Source organism: Rhincodon typus, chromosome 19 (genome assembly GCF_021869965.1).
Source record: "Rhincodon typus isolate 14 chromosome 19, sRhiTyp1.1, whole genome shotgun sequence".
NCBI classification, from domain to species: domain Eukaryota; kingdom Metazoa; phylum Chordata; class Chondrichthyes; order Orectolobiformes; family Rhincodontidae; genus Rhincodon; species Rhincodon typus.
The window spans coordinates 12,052,325-12,076,705 of NC_063350.1; the positions used below are offsets into that span (position 1 = coordinate 12,052,325).

Genomic DNA, 24,381 nt, shown 5'->3' on the forward strand with positions numbered 1-24,381 from the left:
TACACCTTGCTATCTTAGATTCTCCAGCATCTGCAATTCCTACTATCTCAGAAAGAAAAATGACTGTGTTTCTTGGAGGTCAGTCATCTTGGCTCCGGATAATTATTGCAGGAGGTCCTCAGAATAGTGCCCTTGGCCGAACCATCTTCAGCTTCTTCATCAATGATCTTCCCTGTCATATGGTCAGAACTGGGAATGTTTGTTGATAATTGCATAATGTTCAACAGCATTCATGACACAAAAACTGAACCAATGTCCAAATGCAGCAAGACCTGCCTATTCCAGGTCTGGGTTTACAAGAGTCAAGTAATATTCCAGGAGTTACCATTGATCAGAAATTAAATTGGACTAGCCATGTAAATAATGTGGCTACAGAGCAGTTGGGGAGCTGGGAATCCTGCAGCAAGGAACTAAGCTCCTAATTCCCCAAAGCATGTCCACAGGAGTGTGAAGGAGTACTCCCCACTTGCTTGGAGGAATGCAGCTCCTAAACCTTTCAAGAAGCTCAACATCATCCAGGACAAAACAGTCTGTTTGATTGACACCACATTTACAAGCATTCATTTGCTCCACAATCAATCCATGGTACTTTAAGCATGTACCATTTACAAGATGCACAGCAGGAACTCTCCAAGGCACCTTAGATATTACCTTTCAAATACATAACCACTATCACTTAGAAGAACAAGAGCATCAAATACATTGGAGCACCTTCACCTACAAGATCTCCTCCAAGCCACTCACCATCCTGACTTAGAAAAATGTCATTCCTTCTGTGCTATTGGGTCAAAATCCTGGAACTTCTTTCATGAAATGGACTGCAGTAGTTCCAAGAAGGCAGTTCACCAGCACTTTCTCAAGTGACTAAGGATGGACAAGAAATGTTGGCCTAGCCAGTGATGCCCACTTTCCATAAAATAATATCTTACATTTCCCACTTATGAATAACACTTAAATTTTGAAGTTTCTACATCATAATATAAAGCCTCTTGACCCTGGGATTGTCTCTGTCAATCTCTTCTGTATCCTTTTTAGGCTGCAACATCCTTCCTAATGCTCAGAATTGTAAATTCTAACTGTAACTTGATTAAATGATTTGTAGAGACTTGGCATTTCTTTTTTGCTGCTGGTTGCTCTACATTTTCTTTTTAAAATATATTATGATCCCATGTGCTTTCAATTTTTAAAATACGTCCTGATGAAGAAATTTACCCTTTTATGAAGGGAGCTGATAGAGGTTTGCTGTTTGAGTAATCTGAAAAACAAGAATAAAAATGAAGTTGTTGGTTGCATTGCCCTTGGATTGGTGCCTTCTGTCTGGGGGCCCATGGTTGCAGCCAATTGTATTCAGCGGCAGCCAGCCCAAGGTGCCTTTTTGATTTGGAGATAGGGCTAATTTATGTGGTCATTCTGACCTTTTACACCATCAGCTTCTGCTGTCAGTCAAACCTATGAATGCAAATGATGTTAATCATTAGCTTGGTATTGTGCATTAAGAGTTCCTTGAAATTATGCACATTGGCATTTGTGACTCCATGTGCCCTAATCTGTGACAATAAGTATTGCACATGCATTTGGTCCTTAAATATAATTCTCATAACTCCCCATAAAAAAAAGCAATCAGGTTGTTTGATCTATTGTTTATCCTTCCATTTTCCTTTTCCCAAATGTCCTATCTTCACTTGATAGTTCAGCATCATTAGTTGTACTGTCAGTGAATCCAGTAATGGCAAGATTTTGGAATATACTGTTGCTCCTGAACACCTAAATAGCCTAACGCAAGGGCTATTAAGAGTAAAGACCTCTCATTGTGTGCACTGGATCCTATGATCTCTGATGCAATGCTATGTACACTGCTCTATCATTGGAAGTGTTAACCAATGAGCATTCAAGTGAGACCAGGCTGATTGTGAATCAGTGAACTGATTTGTTTTACTTGTATTACATAAAAATGGTCATTTTATTTTACATAGAATATGAATGAATGATACATAGTTTTAGGTGAAGTTGAATCATCACCTTAATATAACGAGGAAAATAGCATTGTCCATGCTTAGTTGGACATTTTAGCAAAATCTAATAATATCCTTGCTTTCCATGTGTTGGAACTTCCTTGGCAAACTGTCAATCAAACTGCTTTGTATGAGAGAACCTCTGGTAAAGGAGATATGATGGGTGTTTAGCTGACACACCTTTTGGCAATTCTGGGCATCAATTCAACAGGTGACAGCATCTTTCAGTTGCTGAATATTTCCCATTGTGTCAAACAAATTTGATGCGTGAGCAACACAATGATGACACAACTGACATTCCAGCTTCTTTGTGCTGAACAAAATCCCAAATAACTTGAATGATTCAGTGACGTAAATTCAATTTCACAGCAACAGCAAATATAAAAACCTTTTCAGGTAAATTTTGGGATGTGACTTAATTTTTTCTTTTAAAACCTTCCAATTATTCAACCAGTGAACAAGTTATTTGTTTCTTTATCCTAGCCCGAGGATTAGGTTAACTACCATCGTTATCACTTCAACTAAATTGCAGAGGAAAGTAACACAAGACTGAGAAGAAAAGTGACAGATAATATCTCTGCTTAATGTTAACTTTCTGAAACAATAGCAACTTATACTTATGTAGTAAAAAGAAACCAGATAATGAACATTAATAATAGGTACTATTCCACAGCTGGAGTTTAACCAAAGAGAATACGAATCATACCATCAGCAATTAACAAATATTAAGAGGGCAGTTCTGCAATATGTAACTGACATTAGGGGCATGCATTGCAGGGGACAAATTGGTCTTGGAACACACCAAATAAGGGGCACACAACTCTCCGACTGTGCAGTAATGAACTCAGGCACCTATGCATGATAAAAGAGAAATGTATATAGATGTTAATGTTTACTGCAGAGGCTGGGACAGCAGTATGCCATCCAATCCTTGAGGATGATTACGAAGTCACCACTGACAGCATACTGTCAATGCAATATCTGTCATTGATCCCATAATTTTATGCCACTTGCATCCTCTGGACATGTTGGGAGTTAATGCATCTATTTGGCTTTGGACATTTGACATTCCATGAACATGTATGGAAGAAGATAGGGGGCCATCTAATTTACCATCTATCATCCCAAAATTACATGACATAAAATTTATGAAGTTATAGATATTGCTTTCTATGATCAGTCAATTAGTTACTCTATACTGACCCTCACTGACAAGAAGAAAATTTCCAGTAGTTGTGTATTTTGTGAACCAGAGGTCCAAATATGTTATAATCTATTTTGCAAAGTTTTGTGAATTTCTTTATACTCTCATCAATTTGTCACTTCTGATGTCATCTACATGTCATGCCACTATGTGCCCCCAACATTGTCTGCATCACAGTACTAAATGCTCAGCTAGTTAATGGAGTTGCACCATTGGCTGGCAGCAAGAGCTATAGAAGCCCTGTATTTTCAAGTACATTCAAAGAACCCTGGCCCCAAGAAGAGTCTCTTAAGGTAGTGTACTTATTGCTTTCTGGGGCATTTCCTGAATGCTCTTGTGCATATTTCATTTTCAGACCAATCAACTTTGAGGCCGTATTTTTCATCCACTAGCGCCTCAGTGAAATGTAACAAGAACCATGGGAAATTATTTCTATAAGAAACAGCTACCCCTACAGTTTCTAATTATGTCCTCACAAATTAAGATTTTGTCTCTGAAAAGAGCATTTTAAGCTGTGTCAGACTAAAACAAAATATTTAAAATAAATGAGGATGTCCAAATCCAATTTTTTTACTTCTGAATTGCATTGTTGTAATGTAGTGTAATGAAACATTAACCAGCTCAGCACAAATGTCCTATTGCTGGACCAGGGATGATTAAGTTGAATGCTTAAACATCTGTTGACAGAGAGGAGCGAATTGATGTGATGAATGAGTAAAGTTTAACATAGTATGGATTTTTCGAACAGTAGAATCATAGAATCCAAGCAGTGTGGAAAGAGGCCATTCAGCCCTTTGAGTCTGCAATGATCCTCTTAAGAGAATCCCACCAAACAGTCCCCTGCCCTATCGCCATAACCCCACATTTACCATGACAAATACACTGAGCCTGCACATCCCTAGACATTATGGACATTTTAGCATGGCCAATCCACCTAACCTGCACATCTGTGGGCTGTGGGAGGAAACCAGAGCACCAAGTGGAAGCCTATGCTGACATGCAGAACATGTAAACTCCACAAAAACATTTACCCAAGAGTGGAACTGAACTTGGGGCCCCTGGCCCTGTAAGGCAGCAGTGCTAGCCACTGTGCCACCCCCAAGTGCACTGGTGCTAATACATGTACTGATAATAGTGAACGTTTTACTAATAAAAGCATAACACTGATTGTTGGAAATCTGAAATAAAAAACAGAAAATACCTAAGGAACTCAGCAGGTCTGCCAACTGTGGAGAAAGAAATGATATTAACATTGAGTCCGCTATGAACAGAAATCATGTTAAATTTGAAATGTTTTATTTTGTTTCTATCCACAGATGCTGCAAGACCTGTTAAATTTCTCCTGCACTTTGTTTTTATTTCTAACTTTAATTTTGCTTCTGTCTTGCAGGTAGAGCCATCCTTGAGCCATTCTGAATATCCAGTGTCTGATAAACTGTCTTAAAGAAACAACACAAGTTTAATGGCAGAAGGAGGACTCAACTGAGGGGGTGGGGTTGGTGCTTTGTAGAGGTTGAAGACTTCTGCCCCTGCTTCCCTCTTCAACAGTGTTGCTATTCATCATGGCCAGCAAAAGAAAGTCTACAACTCCTTGTATGATACCGGCCAAATCCCTGACCATGCACGAAGCAGAAATGGACATTACTCCAGAATACAACGATGATGATGAAGCCTCGCCACAAGCATTTCCTGTTGAGGACCTTTCTGCTAGCGAGGAGGCATTCACAGTGATCAGTAATAATGACGTTCAAGAACGTGGTGGTTTTGAATGCAAGTACTGCAATTACACAAGTCAGGACTACCACACATTTACTGTGCATATAGAATCAGAGCACTCTGACGCAAGTGTGGACCAACTTTACGTCTGTGTTGAGTGTAACTTCAGTGCCAAGAGTCAAGAGTCTCTGACAGTGCACAACACCCTGAGCCATCCTAATGAGGCCAACCTGAAAGTGAGTGTCATAAAAAAGAACAGCCAGACAGTTCTTGAGCAGAGCATCACTGAGACCAAAAACAATGACGGAAAAGAAAATGGAGAGGAAGCGGAAATGCAGTCGGAAATCTCCATTAGCAAAACGCCTATCATGAAGATGTTGAAGGCCAAGCCGGAAGGCAAGCGGATCACCGTCTCTCATGCTGGGAGGGAAGAATCCAACGATGAAGGAGGGGCGACTGATGAGGCTGTGAAAAAGAATGAGAGTGGGGATGTAGTGGAGGTTCTGTCTGCCAATGGTCTGACAACACCTTCTCATACCGTCAATGGAACAGCCGTCGTATCTGTGCCTGTCCTGCAGGCGGGCGTGACACAGTTAGTCCCTGTCATACAACGGCCAGCATCCAACAACAGCTCTAGCCCTCTTCCCAAAGTCATGATCCCGTTGAGCAGCATCCCTTCATACAACGCCGCCATGGACTCCAACAGCTTCCTCAACAACTCCTTCAACAAGTTCCCCTACCCTTCGAAGGCTGAACTATGCTGGCTGACTGTGGTGACCAAGTACCCGGAGGAACAGCTCAAAATCTGGTTCACTGCCCAGCGGCTGAAGCACGGCATTAGCTGGACGCCGGAGGAAATCGAGGACGCCCGCAAGAATATGTTCAACACCATCATCCAGAGTGTGCCTCAGCAGACCATCACGGTGCTGCCCACCCAGGTGACCCATGCCAATGGAGGGCAGCATGTGCTGCAGGCCAACTTCCCTTGCCAGTTACTGACCCAGGGGGGCAACATTGTGGTCACCCAGCCTGGCGGGGTGGTGAAGGGAGCCACCATGTCGGGCGCTCCAGTTGCGGTCAGCCTCGCCACCCTCCCCAAACCGCAGAACTCCTCCAAGTTTCAGGTACAGAAGGCAGGGGGCTCGGTAGTTGGTTCCAATGTCAAGATTTTGGCCGCTCCCCCCTCGACAGCGGTCCAGCCGGGGGCAGCCGCCGTCACGTCCAGCCACCTCTCCACCACCAGCCTGATTTCGGAGTTCGGCACCTACAAGTACAAGAAAACGAAGGAGCAGCTGGCCGCCTTGAAGCAGAGCTTCCTGCGGAATCAGTTCCCGGAGCACGAAGAGGTCGACCGGCTGGTGAGGGTCACCGGGCTGCAGGGCAAAGAGATCCGCAAGTGGTTCAGCGACCGACGCTACAACTACAAGAACCTCAAGTGCAACCAGCCCTTCGACGCCGGCACCGCCAACGCCGTTTCCGTCGAGCCGGCCCCTGAGGAGACATCCACCCCGCCGCCTCCACCTCCGCCGGCTGGCCCCCAATCGTCGCCGGCCCCCCAGGCCCGCCGCCAGTGGCAGACCAGCTCCGACTTCACCCCACCCAAGTTCAAGGGCAAGTCGGCCGAGCAGCTGAGCGCCCTGGAGCACAGCTACGCGCAGAACCCCTTCCCGGCCGAGGAAGAAGTCGACCGGCTGCGGGCTGAGACCAAGATGACCCGGCGGGAGATTGACCTCTGGTTCGCCGAACGGCGGAAAGCCAAGCCCGACGACAGAGCCGCCAAGGCCCGGCGGCGGGCCGAGGAAGGCGGCGGGCGGGCGGACGCCGACTCCGGCGAGGAGGAGGAAGCGGAGGAGGACGAGGACGACGACGACGAGGAGGAGGAAGAGTCGGACGGCGAGGGGACGCCAAGCGACAGCAGCTCGGTGGACATGAAGCGGTTGATCGTGGCCCCGGAGAGGCTCAAGGTGAGCCCCTTGAAGGTTTGCGCGAGGGACGGCTCGGGCACGTGCGGGCCGCAGCCCAAGGCCGGCAAAGCGTCGCAGCCGCCGGGCGCGTCGCCGCCCAACCCGGTCAAGTACAAAGGCCAGAACAAGAAGACGGTGCACCAGCTGCACCTGATGAAGCTGCAGTTCATGCGGACCCAGTGGCCGACCGTTGAGGAGTATGACGAGCTGGCCATTAAGTCGCGACTGCCGCGCACCGAGGTCGTCCGCTGGTTCGGCGACGCGCGCTACGCCCTGAAGAACGGCCAGCTGAAGTGGTACGACGACTACAAGAAGGGGATCTACGCCATCCGCTCGGGCAGCAACAGCCTGATCAGTGACGTACCATGTGACGGTTACCGGCCCAAACGGACGCCTTCGAAAAAGGGCGGGAAGGCGGTGCTGTTCGAATACTACACGCAGCACCGCGCGCTACACGAGGAGGACCTCGACCGCCTTTGCGAGCGCTCCAGCATGAGCTACGAGCAGGTCCGTGACTGGTTCGCCGAGAAGCAGACCGAGGACGCCATGTACATGTCCGACTTCAGCAACGAGGACCAGCAGTCGACCAACGGCGAGGCCGACAGGGCCGAGAAGGCCAGGGGAGCGCCGCGCTTGACGGCCTCCGCCTCAGCCGCCTCCTCGGCCTCAGCCGCCGCCGCGGTGGAGGAGGCCTACTCGGACGTGACGGACAACAGCGACAACTGGGATGCGCCGTCGACGCGGGAGGGCCAAGCCGAGCTGAACGAGTTCGACACCGAGAACGTCTCCGGTGAGGCCTGAAGTGCGGACCAGCGCGGTTTTCAGTAAAAGCTAGGGTTGATTTTAAAAAGAGATGTGGAAGAAATATAAAACAAGGGACTGGTCTCTCGCCGTGGGTGCCCGAATGGTACCGCTCATGGAGTGGCTCAAGACTAGGATGCTTCTGAGATGAGCCCCTCAAAAGGCACAAAACAGACAAGTGCTGGAGAAACTCAGCAGGTTTGTTAGTGGAGAGAATAAAACGAAAGTTAACGTGTCGAGTCCCGTGACCTTGCTGTTTATCCCTTATTTAAAAGTCAATACTTAATCTACCCCTACCATTTTTTCAGACAATGCATTCCAGATCATAATAGGTTGTTATAATAAGTTATCCAAACTTTGCCAACCAAGCTACTATAGAAGGCTAAAATGGCCACCAAATTCAAAGTGATTATTATCCTTTTCCATTCTGAAGGATTTTAATTGAGCCGATTGTTATGAGTTTCTGTTAAAAATATCTTAGAATGTGACATTTCCCTTGAAGTTTGTACAAAGCAATCCATTTCTTATTTTGCATGATTTGGCATCATGGAATTACAGGTTACTGTCAGTTTTTTGCTTTCTCTCACTTTTAAAGTAGCGTTGAGTTCTGCGTTGCTGGGTATGGTGATGTAGTGATCATGGTAGCGGACCAACAAACCAGGCAGTGTGTGTACAAATTCTACTGTAGCATGTAAGATCGATATACAGGTCGTTTGTGGGAGTAAAATGGCCATTGAAGTTTCTGTATTGACCCTCCCAAATGGGGTCACTGTTGTTCTTCAGGGAAGGGATCCTGATACTTCTTAATCATAAAGAAACACAAAAGTGGCAAGTCTGTGGGAATACCTTTTTTTAAAATTATTCTTTCATGGGATGTAGGCATAACTGAATGGACCAATTTGTAGTACCCATCCCTAAACGCCCTTGAGAAGGTGGTGGTGAAAAGCCTTCTTGAACTTTCCTTGTATGTACCGTAGGTATTCCTCTATCCAGCTTCTTCTCCAAGTTGCACAAATTATGACGTGCACCTAAGTCGATTATTCTTTGTTGGGTCAAAATTCTGGAACTTCCTACATAAGTGTCCTCAGCACACACAATACACTGGTACTTGAAAGTTCACAATCACCTTCTCGAGCAGCTAGGAGGATGGTTAATAAATGCCAGCTTTCAGCAGCACCCGCATCCTGAGAATGAATGAAATATGACTTATTTATATATCCTGAAGAACAGCAATGTCGGATTCGAAATATTAACTCTCTTTCTCTCTCCACAGATGCTGCAGACCTGCTGCGTTTCTCGGCATTTGCTGTGTTTGTTCACATTTCCAGCATCCGCACTATTTTGCTTTTAAGTTCATTCACATACTGCCTTTCATGATCACTGGCCATCCCAGCATTTTTCGGCCAATTAAGTATGTTTGATGTATAGTCAGTATTGTAATGCAGAAATTACCCATGACTTCAATCCCCACTGGTTGCTGTATAGGGTTGCATTTGAAGTAGTGAGCCGCTAAGTGGGAAAAACAGCTTCTGCTTAGGAAGACCCCACCACCTTCTCAGGCCAATTAAGGGATGGATAATAGTTGCATCTGTACCAATAGTACCAACAGCACTGATACTTTGAGGAAAATAATGGAAGTGCAACTCTACACATAAAGTGTAATTCCAGATCAATGGTTCCCAACCTTTTCAGTATCAAGGCACGCTTCAATGAAACAAATAGTACGTGTCGAATGTCTGCGCATGCATTGTATTGGAAGTCTGTGCACGTGGCTTTGGAGGCGTGTACATGTACCGTCAATAAGAGTGCCTGATGTTGGCGGATAACGCCTTCAATAACAGAAACAGACACGGGAGGAGATGAGAAGCCTAGATAGGGCCCGATGCTCAGTTAAAGCGGTGCTGCTTGCCTAAAATTTCATGGCACACTTCTTACTGTGTCACTGCACACAGTTTAAAAGCACTGCCCTAGATTACTGCTAATGAATTAACAGAATTTTGTATTTTTTTAAATGCATTTTTTAGTTGAAGGCCACTCTGGGTGTCCTATCATCTGTATTTAAAGTTATGAGTGCATAAGCAGATTAGGTAGTAGAGCCACAAAAAGGTTTACTTGTTTGTAAAATGCTATGGTCGTGCAGAATGGTGCCCTCTTCATAGAACGGCAAGATATGATAGGAACCTTGCTAAAAAAAGTTAATGTTTCTGCCAGTATGTACTAGGAGACTTGCTCTTGTCCTGTGGCTTCATTTCTGAGCGTGAATGTGACAAGTATTGTCCTTATGAATGCCACCTTTGGTTGGATGTATTGCTGGACGCGTCATCGTACGAGCTCCTTATTTTCCTCTTTTCCCGCAATACTCTTGCCACGTGTCAGCTGACGTCACATTCACACAGCCCTTCCAAGCCAATCTAATGTGGATGCTTGTCTTCATTACCTGATCGGATTAATATTGATGGTAATTCTAACAGCTTTGCTCTATTCCTTACAACAAGTGAAGGACATGATCAAAGAATTCAAACTTTTTTTTATTGTACCTTTGACTTTCTTCCCCTTGGGCTGCTCACAAACATGTCCTGGAAATTGTTTTTTCAAGTCTTTAGACGTGAGGGCAGTCCTGGAGGATTGGCAACCCTGATTGTGCAACAAAATGTGATTGTGGAGATATTTCTTTAAAACTTGCAGTAATTCACAGTATAAATGTTATGGCTATTTTGGAAGAAAAAAGCACCCTTATCTGTAATGATGTTGGCACTAAGCCCTATAGACTCTGATTCAGGGCCAAATTTCTGCTAAAGGAACATCTTATATGAGATGTTGGGAATCGAAAAATGCCTTGTAGTTGGCTTCAATATCTGTAGACTCTGCACCGGGCTAAACAATCCCTTGTTCCTGTTCTTGATTCCTATCCAGCGTGCCAGGTTGAGAAATGCTTATGTGTGAGCTTTGAGATGGCCTACCTGTGGGTTAGAGATACTAGCCCTGGTACCACCACCTCTGTTGAGACTCAGACATGAAGAACACCCACTAACTATGATGTACTAGAATAATATTTTCACCTAGTAGAGATGTATCTCTTTCAGACAACAACCAGACGAGAGACCAGTTCCGAATGCCTGTACTAAAGGCTCAATTAAAAGCTGGGTTTCACCTCACTTGCTATTGATCACAACATAGGGAAGAGTTACAGGGAAAAGACAGGAGAATGGGTTGAGAAACATATCAACCATGATGGGCTGAATGGCTTAATTCTGCTCCTATTATCTTATGGTCTTCCAATCTAAGTGGTTAACTTTGTCCCTTAGATGGTGTAATTAAGAACCAGAACTTGTCCTTTGATCTGTGAGTGACAATCTCAGTGCTGTCAATAGGCTTTGTTGCTAATATTCAGTTTTTTTCCATACTTGGATGTATATTGAAAACATGTTGGGTTGTTCCTGTTAGAGAAGTCCCCTTGCCTTTGACAAATACAGCTGCACTTCTGGTCAGCTGTATTCATGAGGGTTTCATCATGTGACTTCCTGTCTCCAGCTAGTAATCTAAGAACTGTCAGAGGAAGTGGTGGAGGATTACAACATTTAAAAGGCATTTGGATGGATATATGAACAGGAAAGGTTTAGAGTGATATGGGCCAAATGCTGGTAAATGGGACTAGATTAATTTAGGATATCTGGTTGGCATGGACATTTGGACTGAAGGGTCTGTTTCCATGCTGTACTTCTCTATGACTCTAAATAACAGATGGTGGAACTTAAAATAAGTTAATAAAGCTTGGCCAATAAAAGTAGTCTTTGTAACGATGAGCATATGAACTGTTGTTAAACAGCTGTTTCACCAATGCACTTTAGTGAAGGAAATTTGCCATTCTTTCATGGTCTGGCATACATGTGGCTCTGAACCCATGGCAACGTGATTGACTTTTAACTGAAATGGCTGAGTAAGCCCATCAACTGATAGGTACTCAGGTACTTTTCTCCCAGCTTCAAAACGGCAAGCAAACCCCAGGTAGACAGAGGAATTGCTTCAGTGATACCCTCAAGGCCTCACTGGCGAAGTACAGCATTCCCACAGACACCTGGGAATCACTGGCCCAAGACCGTGCAAAGTGGAAGCAGAGCATCCAGGAAGGCATTGAGCACGTCGAGACTTGCCGTTGGAAAAAGAAGGAAGCCAGGCGAAAACAGCAAAGGGAATGCACTGCTATATCAATGCCCCACCCACCCTTCCTGTGACTACCATCTGCCCCAAGTGTAACAGAGCCTGCGGTAGCCACATTGGTCTGTACAGCCACCTACAAACTCACCCTGAGAGGGGAAGAGAGTCATCCTCTTCTGCAAGGGACCAGTGATGAATGAGTTAGGGATGGGCAACAAATGCTGAACTTGCCAGTGATGCACATATTCCATAAAAGAATAGAGCTAGTTTTAATTCCATCTGATGGAACTAGGGTTAATCCTAGAGAGTTGGCAAACTTTTTATTGATCTAACGAAGAAGTGACTGATACCCTGTGATGCATTTGCTTCAGTTGTTTATTGGACTTCAGCAATCTTCAGTTTTTAAAAATTTATTCATGAAATGAGGGCATCACTGGCTAGGCAGCATTTATTGCCCATCCCTAATTGCCCAGAAGTCAGTTAAGAGTTAACCACATTGCCGTTGGTCTGGAGTCAAAAGTAGGCCAGACTACTAAAGGACGTTAGTGAACCAGATGGGCTTTTCCTGACAATCAGCAATGGATTCATGGTCATTATTAGATTCTTAATTCTAGATTTTTTTTAAAAAATTGAATTCGCATTCCACTATCTGCTGTAGTAGGAATTAAACTCTGAATTAATAGTTCAGAGATAATAACACTGCGCCATTGCCTCTGAGCTTCATGGAGATTTAGTGCTCAACTAAGAAAAAAAACATTGTCCATTGATTTCCAAAACCGTCAACATTTGTGCATGCCTTGTGAAGTGTCTCTTACAATGCTATTTTTCCCTTTCCTGTTGCAGAAGCAGAATGATGCGAGGTGGCCACCTTCAAAGAAAAGGAATGATGCTGTGGTTTATTTCTGGCTGAAGAAAGTCTTCGACTGTTTTGGGGCCTAAATCTGCCTGTCGCTGCTACTCGGACTGATCAAATGCTGTTATGGGAGACTGCAGCTGTGGTTCAAACACTTGGTTTTATGTGTGTGTGCGTGTGTGTCATGGCACTGTTACTGTAAATAGACAGTGACATAACTGATGCAGGAAGGACAAGGTGCCCACCTGCATTTTTAGCACCCAGCAGTTGCCACAGTCAAAGAATTCACTTCAGTGCACGAAGCTCTTTGTAAGTGACCGGTCAAAGAGCAAACTTTTAACATGTTTGTAAAATTATGTCATTTATCAGGTGAATCCATATTGAGATAATTGTGATGGTGGTGGTGCTGACGTTCGATGTTTGAAACAGAGCCAAGCACTGAGATATTCTTGTTGGGCCATCATTCCTCATCAGGAAGAAACCTGTTTGTAAAATCATTTCCTAAATCTCTGCTTGCACAAGGAATGAGACCAGCATCAGTTTAATTTTTACTTTCTTGATATTTAACCTGTTTTTTTCTACTTCCCTCCCCTGAACCATTTTCCCCCAAATCTCCCATTCCCCCTCATTTTGTATCTGTGCTTCAGATGGCACTTTATGTATGGAACAATGGGCAATTAAACCAATTCCCATCTACAGATAGCAATGGCAATTAATGGCTGTGTGGCAAAGTACAGCATGCACCAATAAGTGAATTATCAGCCACAAAGTAGAGAGTAACCTTGCAGGACATGTTAGTGCAAGGACAGTGAAGTGAGGCGGTTAGATCCCCTGATCTTAATGACATCTCTTAATGTCAATAGAGCTCTTGAACCGGGTTTAAAAAAACATTAAGCATTTCTTTTAGAGCCTCATGCCACTCACTTTATGTGGGACAGGATATACCAAAATGGCATTTACAAGAAGCATTATTTTGGAAAGTAATTTTTACTAGGGTTACAATGTAACTGGATTCACTTGGATGTCCAGTTAAGCATTTGGTATTTAAGCAGCAACAAATAGGTTCACATTTTATTCAGTGGCATGAACAAGGGGCTAGTTCTGTGCTCGACAGAATGGGAATTGCCCAGGAAATAACATGCAGGCAGGACTGTATTAAGTTAAAAAATATGTATATGTAATGTGGGTGTGTGTGTGTGTATTAAACAGTTATTGTCCCTATGAGAAACCAAAAAGATATAATTTTTTTTGCTAAAGGCAGGTCTTTATCAAAAGACTCGAAAAAGAAAGGAAGGATCTGTGAGAGGGGAGAGAGATAGTAGGATCTGCCAATGCTGGAGAATCTGAGATAACAAGGTGTAGAGCTGGATGAACACAGCAGGCCAAGCAGCATCAGAGGAGCAGGAAAGCTGACGTTTCGGGTCTGGACCCTTCTTCAGAAATCTGTGAGATGGGATCTGTTTGGGTTATGGTAGGACACATGGAAAAATGAGCAGGTTTTAAGGCAGAACTGTTGGATTATCAGATTGGTGCTACTGAGAAGCTAAAGCTGGGAAAGATGGTTCTAGACTTATTGCACTCAGCTAGCCCTTTCTTCTGATTGCTGAATGTATTCCGTAGTTGATGTTTGACCGAGAGATAACCCTGCTTTCATGCAAAACTAAAACTTGTTTCTGTGAAGAAACTGGTGGGGAGGCAGGTACATGAAGGGCTTTTGCACCATGAGCCCTTAATTTACCAGATTAGATTCTCAAATGATTTAATAGTTGTTGCTGATGGCAACATTTTTCTTCTTTGGTTAACCATTATCTGGTCTTTTCAAAAGTAATTCTTATATTTTCAGATCCCTTCTTCTTTCTAGATAATGGGATGGAATTAGTAATTATGGAACTGTTGCCCTTCTTTAAATGTTTTATTGTAAGGCTGACAGCATTTCCTGGTGAGTTGCCTTTGTCTGTTTCTATGTGATTGTGTTGGATAAAGACAGTTCCCTCCTATATTTGTGAAATTCAGCGGCAATATTTGATTTGAAGCTTTAGTCATAATTTTGATGCTTTTAGTTGTTGGTAGAGTAAAACGCCCCTTGGCAGAGCAAATCTTATGTCACTCCACATCCTTTTAGTAAACCAGCAGTTCATCTAATCCACAATGAGAATTTTATCAAAATAGCAATCAAGATTATTGCTAGAATTGCAACATGTTTGAATTCCGTTGTCAACAATTGGAATTTAAAGCTACTTTTGTCAGAAACCCAAATCCAGTTCTGAAAGTCATGCAGTTTTGGATTGAGGATTAATTTTACTTGCAACAGTAAGATTTCCTTCAAAGGCAGTTGGTCTAGTGAGGTTGTGGAATGGGTAACTCAAGTATACAGATGAACAAGGCTGCTAGGTTTTTCCCACGCCACCCAGTCAAAGCTCGGACTTTCGTAGATGGCTACAATTTGAAGCCTAGTGTTCAAGAGGGTAATGACACTCAATATTTCACCTCTGGGTTACTATTCAGTGATTCTCTGTCGGAAGTACATAATTACACGTTTCAATGAGGGTGGATCCTGATTATATGTTCTTTCTTTCCTCCCCACGCATCTGCTGGGACTAATGTGCAGGCATAGTGACATACTGATATCAGTAAAAGCCGTCATAAATATGTCACGTCGTTGTAAAACAAAATGTCCTTTAGGGCAGGGAACTTTGCTATCCTTAGCCATTCTGTCCATTGGGTGACTCCAGTCCTGGGTCAATTGACTGCCCCTGAAGCAGCCTCACAGTCTGTTGTGTCAATCTGTTTCACTTAAGGACGCACCACTGCCATTACGATCACGTTCTGGCATCATCTAATGATGGATAATAAAATGCTTGCTGCTCAGCAATGCCAACTATGATTAAAAATCCAAAATGGCCACCTTGGCAAGGTTTATGGTCAACCATAGAAAGCTGGCTGTTGAAGAGTCACTTGCTTCATGAGGGGGAGAAATTGGGAAGGAAAGACCAAAGCCTTGCAGGCACGTCAGACCAACCGGTCTTATTTTAAGCTGGGAACAAACTAAGATAAATATGAAACAGCAAGCAGGCGGTTGTGCCACTTACAACCTTTTGGTATGTAACAGATTATGGATGAAATGCCTGCTTATACTGGTCAACAAGAAAATGCACTACACTTTAAAGTGACGCTCACCATCACCGAAAAATTAGACATATAAGAGGAATGAATTGAGTTGGCCATCTGAGGTGTGCTTTGGTGAAGGAGGTACGTTATGCCTCCCGCCCTATATTTTTAATACTGATGGGAAGTATGATTATCAGAGGAAGTGATGTAGTATGACATGGCATTTAGTTTAAAGGAGAAAATAAAGCTTTCTGTAATATATTAGGGAATTAACGTAGGGAATGCTTGGGAGTAAGTTACAAGACTGAAGGCTAATTAAGGGGATTGACTTATATATATTTATTAATCTCCATTGAACCCTGACATTAATTTCTAGCACTTGTTTAATGATCAAGGAAAGAAAGTTTTCATTTATTCCTCCCCGAATTTTACATTTCTTTCAGTGTTCTGACAACCACATTCTTAAAAAGAATTTATGTGATGTGGGCTTCACACGGAAGGCCACTCTTTGTTGCATGTCCCTAATTGCCCTTGAATCAGGTGGCTACTGTTTAGAGTAAGTTAAGAATCAGCCACATTGGAAAGACATTATTACTCATTCCTAATTGCCCTTGAGAAGTTGTTGGTGAGTTTCTTATTGACTACAACTCAGTGGCTTGCAAGGTCTATTTGGAGTGCAGGAAATAGTCAATGCCATGACATTGTCGCCCTGTCTTTAACTGGAAAATGATTGGTGAAGCATTTCCGCCAAATCCTATGCACACTACAGTGTTCACAATGATGGAAAAAAAGCCACAGGCTCTTTCTGTATAAATGGTTTTGGCCTTTTTCTTTCCATACCTATACCTGATGGTATGGAATTGGAATAAATATAAACAAGAATATGAGCAAAGCAGTTTTAAACTCTAAGAGCAATAGATTCCTGGAAAAGTTAGCAAATAAAGAAGTTCTGAATTGTTCTTCACTGTTGGTGAACAGCATTATGTCTGTTAGTAAGCACACTTGCGTAAATCTCACTCCTTTGTCAGCATATCCTTGCTCTGTTATTCAATATTTTTTACAGATCAAATTGTTTAAAATTCACTAATTTGAACTGCAAACATCAAAATCAGGCTGGGCTTTTCGCCAGCAGCTTGTTCAGTGCAGTTAAACTCTGATCTGGTAAATTACATTCAGCAAAATATACCCCCAGGGTTTGTCTTTTATTCAACACTATTTGGTAATCTTAACAAGATATTGCAGTTGGCTTTGGTGTTCCTGAACAAGGATGGGGAAACAGCTTTTTGCAGGTTTCCTCTGCCTGATTCCAGTTGTCTATGCTGGAACATATGGACATGCAGATGCTGAATAAAGTTCGAATGAGTTCAGTATTTATTCACTCTCCTTCTCTGGCTGAACAAACTATCTCAACAATTTTTATTTGTGTAATGTCTATGAGGTAGATAAACATCCCTCCACAGGAGTGTAACCGTACAAAATGTAGCTCCAAGGCACATAAAAAACAAATAGGTGACAAAGGAGTGTGGTGAAACAGGTGTGCTTTACGAACGGTCTTAAAGAAAGTAGTATGATTCAGGGAATTCCCAAGCCGTTGGCCTAAGCAAATGGAAAATGGTTTTATTGAGGCACCAGATGGACATTTTGGCTCACCAGAAATGTGTGACTTGTATAGATCAGCATAGTACACTTCAGCAGCAGTATACTGCTGTACAATATACTGGATGGGTAGTGAGGGGGAAGGGGGTGGTGTGGAATATGAAACATTTCACTTTTTATTTTAAGTTGTTAAGCATGCATGTTCTGTTCTGTTCTGCTCCAGGATGCTGTTGATTGCTAATGGCCTGGTTTTGTCTTTATAGCTGAGCAGTTGCCTTGTGCTTTCAGGGAGAGAAACTTCTGCCAGCTTCCTCCTGCTGTCTGTATACTGTGTCATTGTGTGAGGATCTGCTCAGTCTCACTTGATAGCCAGCTTTAGTCCATTAGCAATTGTGTAATACGGTGATGCCAAATGGCTGTGATGTTGCATTGCTCTTGTGTATGAATCCAAATGCCTTTTGATCGTCTATGTGCTTTTATTTTAATTTGAACTTGAGTTTTGAATCTGAAAACTAAGTTGCTGTGGATACCACTGTTTTGTTTCATTCTCTCTCCAACCTGGTAAGGGAGACCATGATGGTTGCTGGTTCTCACAAACCCTTCCTCCTTGCCTTAGAACAGCTCCCTTCCCATACCCCTAAAAAAGCCTGAAAGATTTTGTATTCAGTGTTATTTGCGTAAAATCCAAGTATTAAAACACTGTGACATTTAGCCCCGCAAAGTTGTGATTCATAGGGGTGAAATTGTTGCGTTGCGTGTATGTCTGGAGAGGCTGGGGGCAGAGCGGTGGAGGCGGGGAGCAGCACTACATATTGTATATATTGAACGTCATTTTAGGTTTGCTTGCAAAAATGACAAAGGTAATGTAGTGTTTTAATTGAGAATAGTGTATTTGCTCCTTTGTCCGTTTTGTTTGAAAGTTAGCCACAACTTTGCAGTTCTAGGAAATAAATATGTACCAGACTAATACAACCCTCTTACACAGGAGTGTCAGAACATGGAGTAGTCAGTTTAGTTTCTTCTGCCCACCTGCTAGATTCTGGGTGATGTGCAGCTCAATTCCTCTGAAATATGTTCATCCCACACTCACTCACCTAGTAAAAATCTACTGACCGCTATCTTGAGAACATCAATTTTGAGGGAAAGAATTCCACACTTCCACTACCTCGTATGTGGAGGGAAAAAAAGGTGCTTCTTAATTTCACTCTATCTCTAATTTAAATATTTTGTCTTCTGTCCTTGATTTCTCCCACCAGAGAATATCATTTCCCTTTATATCTGTTCAAATCCATTAATTATTTTGAACACTTTGATGAGATTGCTCCTCAAGTATCTAAACTCAAGGGCATATAGGCTGTGATTGTGTGCCTCCTAATCATTTTATCATTCAACCCTAGCAACATTCTGGTGTGCTATATCCAGTCCAATGCCAATATCTCCTTCTTAAGATCAGAGCCTTATACAAAAATTGCCTACTTCATATCCAACTCACAGCCCATGCTACAAGATACTTCCTACTTTAGTGGGCTTTTATTTCTGTTCACACATTGTGCATAATCTTTTCAAATGGCTTGTGGCAGTCCACCATAATAATGAATTCTATATTTTGTTTTTTCTCTATAAGTCACCACCAAATCACTTATTCCTAATTAAAATAACAAGCACTACTCACTATGGGCAGTACAGCAGTATAAGATTAGGAGAAGGTAGAAAGAGAGGGAGACAAATATAATGAACTCTTGATACAATGTCACCTAAATTAGACAGTTAATTTTACCAGTCCACCTTGATTCTTTTGTTGTGTCCCTGATAATAGATTCCATTCTCTCCAGAATTAACTGGTCCATAGCTTCTTGGTTTCATTAATACTTAGTTGAGTGGGAATTTACACTTTTTCAAGTTGAAGCCACTATATTCAAACTTGCATTACACTGGGAAATTCTGACCAATGAATCTACAGTTGCTGCACCTTTTCCTTTAATACCATATGTTGGAATCAATCAATTTCTGTAACTTATCTAAAGTCCTATTATTTTACCCAGTACACTTTTATAATTTGTACTAAATTGATAAATTCCTCCCCAGGCCACACTTTTAGGTTCTCTTTTGAACCTTTGGCATTTGTCCTTTCCTCAGTGGACACTAGATGTTCATTTAATGCAGTCTTTCATTCTAGTCTTACCCGCATCTGTCATTGATGGCGGCATTCTCCTTTACCACTCCTCTTTTTTTACTGTGCTAAAAGAAATGCTGTTAGCTTTGGTATTTTTCCACAACTTCCTTTGAAATCCATTGTTGCTTTTTTGAGCTCTGCCAGTCAGCCTTTTTGGACTCATAAGTTTGTCTGCTTGTGTGATGACTAGTCACTGGATTGTCAGCTTTTCCAACTGTGGTGCAATGTCTTATGCCAGAGAGGGTGCAGCCACCAGGAGACAGCATTATCAAATCTACTGATGGTGGCTGAGATGGACAAATCCCGTAGAATGATATCAAGGCACACTTCACTGAGTACTGTTATTTTGCACTTGGTAATGACATTATACCCAGATGGAATGAATTTTGAGCTTTTTCTGTTTGATTTACTTTTCATTAACACTGAGTTATAATTGTCTACATGTTGAGCTCCTTGTTCCTCAAGGCAAGAACTCTTATCTCAGAAAGAGTGAGGAAGGAAGAGCAATTGAACATGGAAAAAGAAGGCACTTCCTAATGTTCAAGCCCTTTGCACACAGTTACTCCATCGAATGTCTCCGGTACAAACTTTTAATAGAAGAAAAGATTCTGGGGATGTTGACTTGGATTCTTCATAGTAAGTTATTAAATAAAACAATCCTGGGATGAAGCTGACCGTTGCACCTTCCCTACCCTGTCAACCCCAGGAAGCTGCTAAAGCAAAGTGTATTGCCAAGGCCTTGGAACTACCCTTTGATGATAGGCTGTAGGAACCAGCAAAAGCAGTCAATAGTGAATCTTGCCCTCAAATGGATTTGATCATCGTTGAATTGTAAAATGCATCCTCCAACAGCTGTGTTTGTGTATTTTATATTACTAGTATACTTTGATCTATTAAATTGAAAAAAAATGCTAAATTATTTGATTAAAATTTTCAAATAAATCTTGACTGGTTTCTTTTTAATTTCCAAGTTCCTTTTTGAATTATTGCATTTGCTTTTGTATTTTCCTTCCAATGCATTCAGCTAGATTGTTGAGCCCACATATGGGAAAAGGTATGCTGCTGGAGCCCACAAGAAACTATGTGCCATCCAATATACATTCTCTTCCTTGTAGCAGTCTGTAAATGTTTTGAAAAAAGTTGCATTGATATAGTGCCAGCCACCTCAGTAATTGACCACTCTTACCCCTCTGGCTCACATAACAATATTGGTTACAATTTTTCGTGATTGAGGAAGCCGCTCCATTTTTGTATGTATATTTATTTTGTATATCTGCTTCAAGGGAGCTGTCCCACCATAACCTTGTTAGGTCAAGGGGCATAAATACAATCTTCCTTATGCCACTCATTATCCAGAGAACAAAATTGTATCTCTCCAGAAAATTACAAAAAAGGAAAAAGTCCAATTGTGCTCAATGATCTATTTCCAATCCATAATCACTATTTCTTGAGTCAGGTGGAACAAGGCTACTAAATCAACAACAGCTTACATTTATATTTAACATTTTATAATGTCCACAGGAGCAATTACCAAAAAAAAAACTTGACATAGATATGTGTAAAGTTTGGTCAATTTTGGTCGGCATGGCCCCGTTTGGGCCAAAGGGTCTGTCTCCATGCTATAGGACTCCATGACTCTACAATTTTTATATACTTAATACTTTTTAGACCAGGTTAGATAAGCTTACTGAAGAAGGGTCATGTTGGACTCCAAAAGTTAACTTTGTTTCTCTCTCTTCACAAGTGTCAGACCTGCTGAAATTCTCCAATACATTGTTTATATTTCAGATCTCCAGCATTGCAGGAGTTTGCTTTTGTGTTGGATAGATTATTGACAGACCCGGGGAGGGGCTAGACAGAAAACACAGGAGGTGAGCCATGATTTTATGAAATGTCAGATCAAGTTTGAGGGACTGAACAGTCTACTTCTAATTCATATGTGTTTATTAGTATGTAAAAAGTGAAGTACAGTGGACTAGAGAGAAATGTTCAGGCTTTAAGGTGATTGAAGCAACAGCCTCTGATTTTTAAAAAAAAAAACTCAAATGCACAAGAGGCTAGAGTTGGAGGAGCAGAGATCGGGGTGGGTTGTTCCAGACACCTGGTTCACCCAGGTATTGCACAGTAGTTCCAAGTGGCTTCACACAGTTGCTTGAAGGAAATCCTTACAGTTCTACCGGGGAAATACTTCTGAGTATAGCACAGTGTATTGAGGAACAGGTCGATTTAGTAAATATGGATTGTGTTTGAAAGGCAGAGACCACAATGTTTTTCCTTGAGGGTGAAACTGAGTTAAAACTCAAGAAAATGTTTGCAGGTCCCAGTGGATTCACCCCTTTGTTTTGCTCCAGATATTTGTATGGTGTGCTGTATGTAACACCTGAAGAAGGAGTGAGGCTCTGAAAGCTTATGCTTTCAAATAAGTCTGTTGGACTATAACCTGGTGTCATGTGATTTCTGACCTTGTCCACCCCAGTCCAACACTGGCACCTCTGCATCATTTCATCCAATAATAATTGTGCTAAGGTATTCACATGATACACACCCCTTCTCCCCTGTAACATAAGAAGAAAATGGGTCTTGATAATGCTCTCTCCGAATTCAGAGTTAGGTTATAAGATGTTTTAAAGAGACAGTTCTTTGTTCCATTTGTACATCAGCTATAGAGCTTTAGATTCCAGGTTTTGATGAACTACACCCAAAGGAAGCAAACCCACTGATCCTGGTCTACACTACTTTGTAGGTTGCTGTAAATCATTTGGTGCCAAACACTAGATGACCTAATAACTATCCTGTTTAAAACAAAGCTTTTTTTATTGGTAAAGTATAATTAATTTTGTAGTGCCGTGAATCACAGTGTACACAAGGTATGGTTTCATAGTCCTGTGCTGATTTCGTAGCTGCTGGCAATGAATTCCAGCCAATCAGGCTGTGCGTTGGTTTGCTTGCTGAAACTGCTGAGCTGCATCACTTGGTCTGATAAGTAAGTGTATCTGCTTACACATGCCCAGCCTGTACACAAAGCCGTACTCTGTTGACTGTCAAACAATAACTGTGTTCGTGCCATAAGAGGCCCATGAAGAACAGAATAAAATAAATATACAATTACTAATTATACAAATGACAAGCCTGTCATGTACATCGAAAATGACTCTTACTGTTCTTAAGAGAGCCAATTAGGAGATTTAAATATTCCAGATAATCTAGGCTGCCCCTCCAGTGCACTACTCAGGAAATCTTTTAATTGAGATGTTTAAACGCACTTGTGTGGATTTAAAATATCCCTTGCAGTATTTTAAAGAAAAGTTGGGGAGTTCTCTGCGGTGTCTTGGTCAACATTTACATCTCCAAACAACATCACTAAAAACATTATCTGGTCACAATCACATTGCTGTTATTGGAGACTTTGCAATATATGCAAAGATTTCCTACATTGAAAAACTTTTAAAAGGTGTTTTGTTGGCTGTATACAGCTTTGGAATGTCCTGAGGTGTTGAAAGGCTCCACATAGATGTGAGTTACTATTTTTGTTCTTTAGCTAGTTACTGAATTTCAACTGAAATTATGAATTACTGTAATTTTGAATTACTGTAATTTTTTAAGTACTTTAAAATTATAGAAAGTAATAAAAAAAACTTTATTATTCCTTTTGAAAGTGATGCACAAAGCTGACTATTTTGTCTTTAAGAATCATGCCAACAGGCTTAGAAGGGAATGCTGCAGGAGGCCTCCTGTCTTTGCTTTAACAAATACCAGAAGCAGCAGCACTCTGAGGGGTTGTGCTATTTCCTTTCTGTACTTATTTGCAATTCTGTGCCAAGCATTTCCCCCACCCCCCACCCTCTTAAATGCCTCTCTCTCCCATCCCAGCCCTAAAAACATACAACTGTTTCCATCCTGTCCCCATTTTCCACCACTTTCCTTCTCAAAACCGAGTGGGGCTTTATGCTCACAGACTGGATGAGCCTTGCATTACAATGTGCACATCTGTGCCAACATCTGAAAGTACTTACATGGAAATTAGAGATGACATTGAGGGGAAGCTGGAAAGAAAGGCCAGCACACATCCACATGACTGGGATGAAAGTAGAGAGAGAGAGACTGTGTTGGGGAGAAGCAGCTGTCTGGCAATGCTTACATGTTGGAATATTGCTGCTGGCTTTGTAATTCAGTACCATGTATTTACACTGAATACTGGTAATTTGTCTACAGAGCTTACATTCCATATGAATCACAAAATAGAAAGGCATAATACAAAATTAAAGGAAAAACATAGCAGGTCTGGCAGCATCTGTGGAGAGAAAACAGTTAACATTTCATGTCCTGTGACCCTGAGTTTTGTTTGTTTCAGATCTCCAGCATCTGCAGTTCTTTATTTTATTACAACTAAATTAAAGGCATTGGGTAACCATAATGACTGGGGAAAAAAAACTTTTGTTAGAACCTGTTGTTTAATGAGAGCATTTAAATCACACGATTCAATAATTAATTTACTGTAATATATTCAATATATAATCTTTAGTGGATAGCAAATATTCATCATTCTGCCATTCACACCTTTTATATGTCTCATTACCACTTCTGTTGCATTTTACCATCCGCCCATTTATATTTTATTTCTCCTGTTTTGCACTCTATCACAGATCTTTCCCACTGTTCTTTTCCCATTCACACCCTCTCCTTTTGCTTACTTGAAACTTGTTACATTTCCAATCTTCTTGATTTTTGATGAAATGTTAACTTCGTTTGTCTCCACAGATGCTGCTCAATGGGCTGAACATTTCTCGCATTTTGTGTTT

At 41.9% G+C, this 24,381-nt stretch overlaps 1 protein-coding gene across 2 annotated transcripts in view; it reads left to right on the top strand.

The window, feature by feature from the left end:
• LOC109939028 (zinc fingers and homeoboxes protein 3) overlaps nucleotides 1-20,524 on the top strand; it is a 57,603-nt gene extending 37,079 nt beyond the window's left edge. For both annotated transcript variants that reach the window (XM_048608271.1, XM_048608269.1), the window contains 2 exons: nucleotides 4,607-7,686; nucleotides 12,696-20,524. In XM_048608271.1, coding sequence (XP_048464228.1) covers nucleotides 4,779-7,686; nucleotides 12,696-12,706 — 2,919 coding nt within the window. In that variant the 5' untranslated portion in view covers nucleotides 4,607-4,778 and the 3' untranslated portion in view covers nucleotides 12,707-20,524. The remainder of the gene's footprint in view (nucleotides 1-4,606; nucleotides 7,687-12,695) is intronic.
• The last annotated feature ends 3,857 nt before the right edge of the window (nucleotides 20,525-24,381 follow it).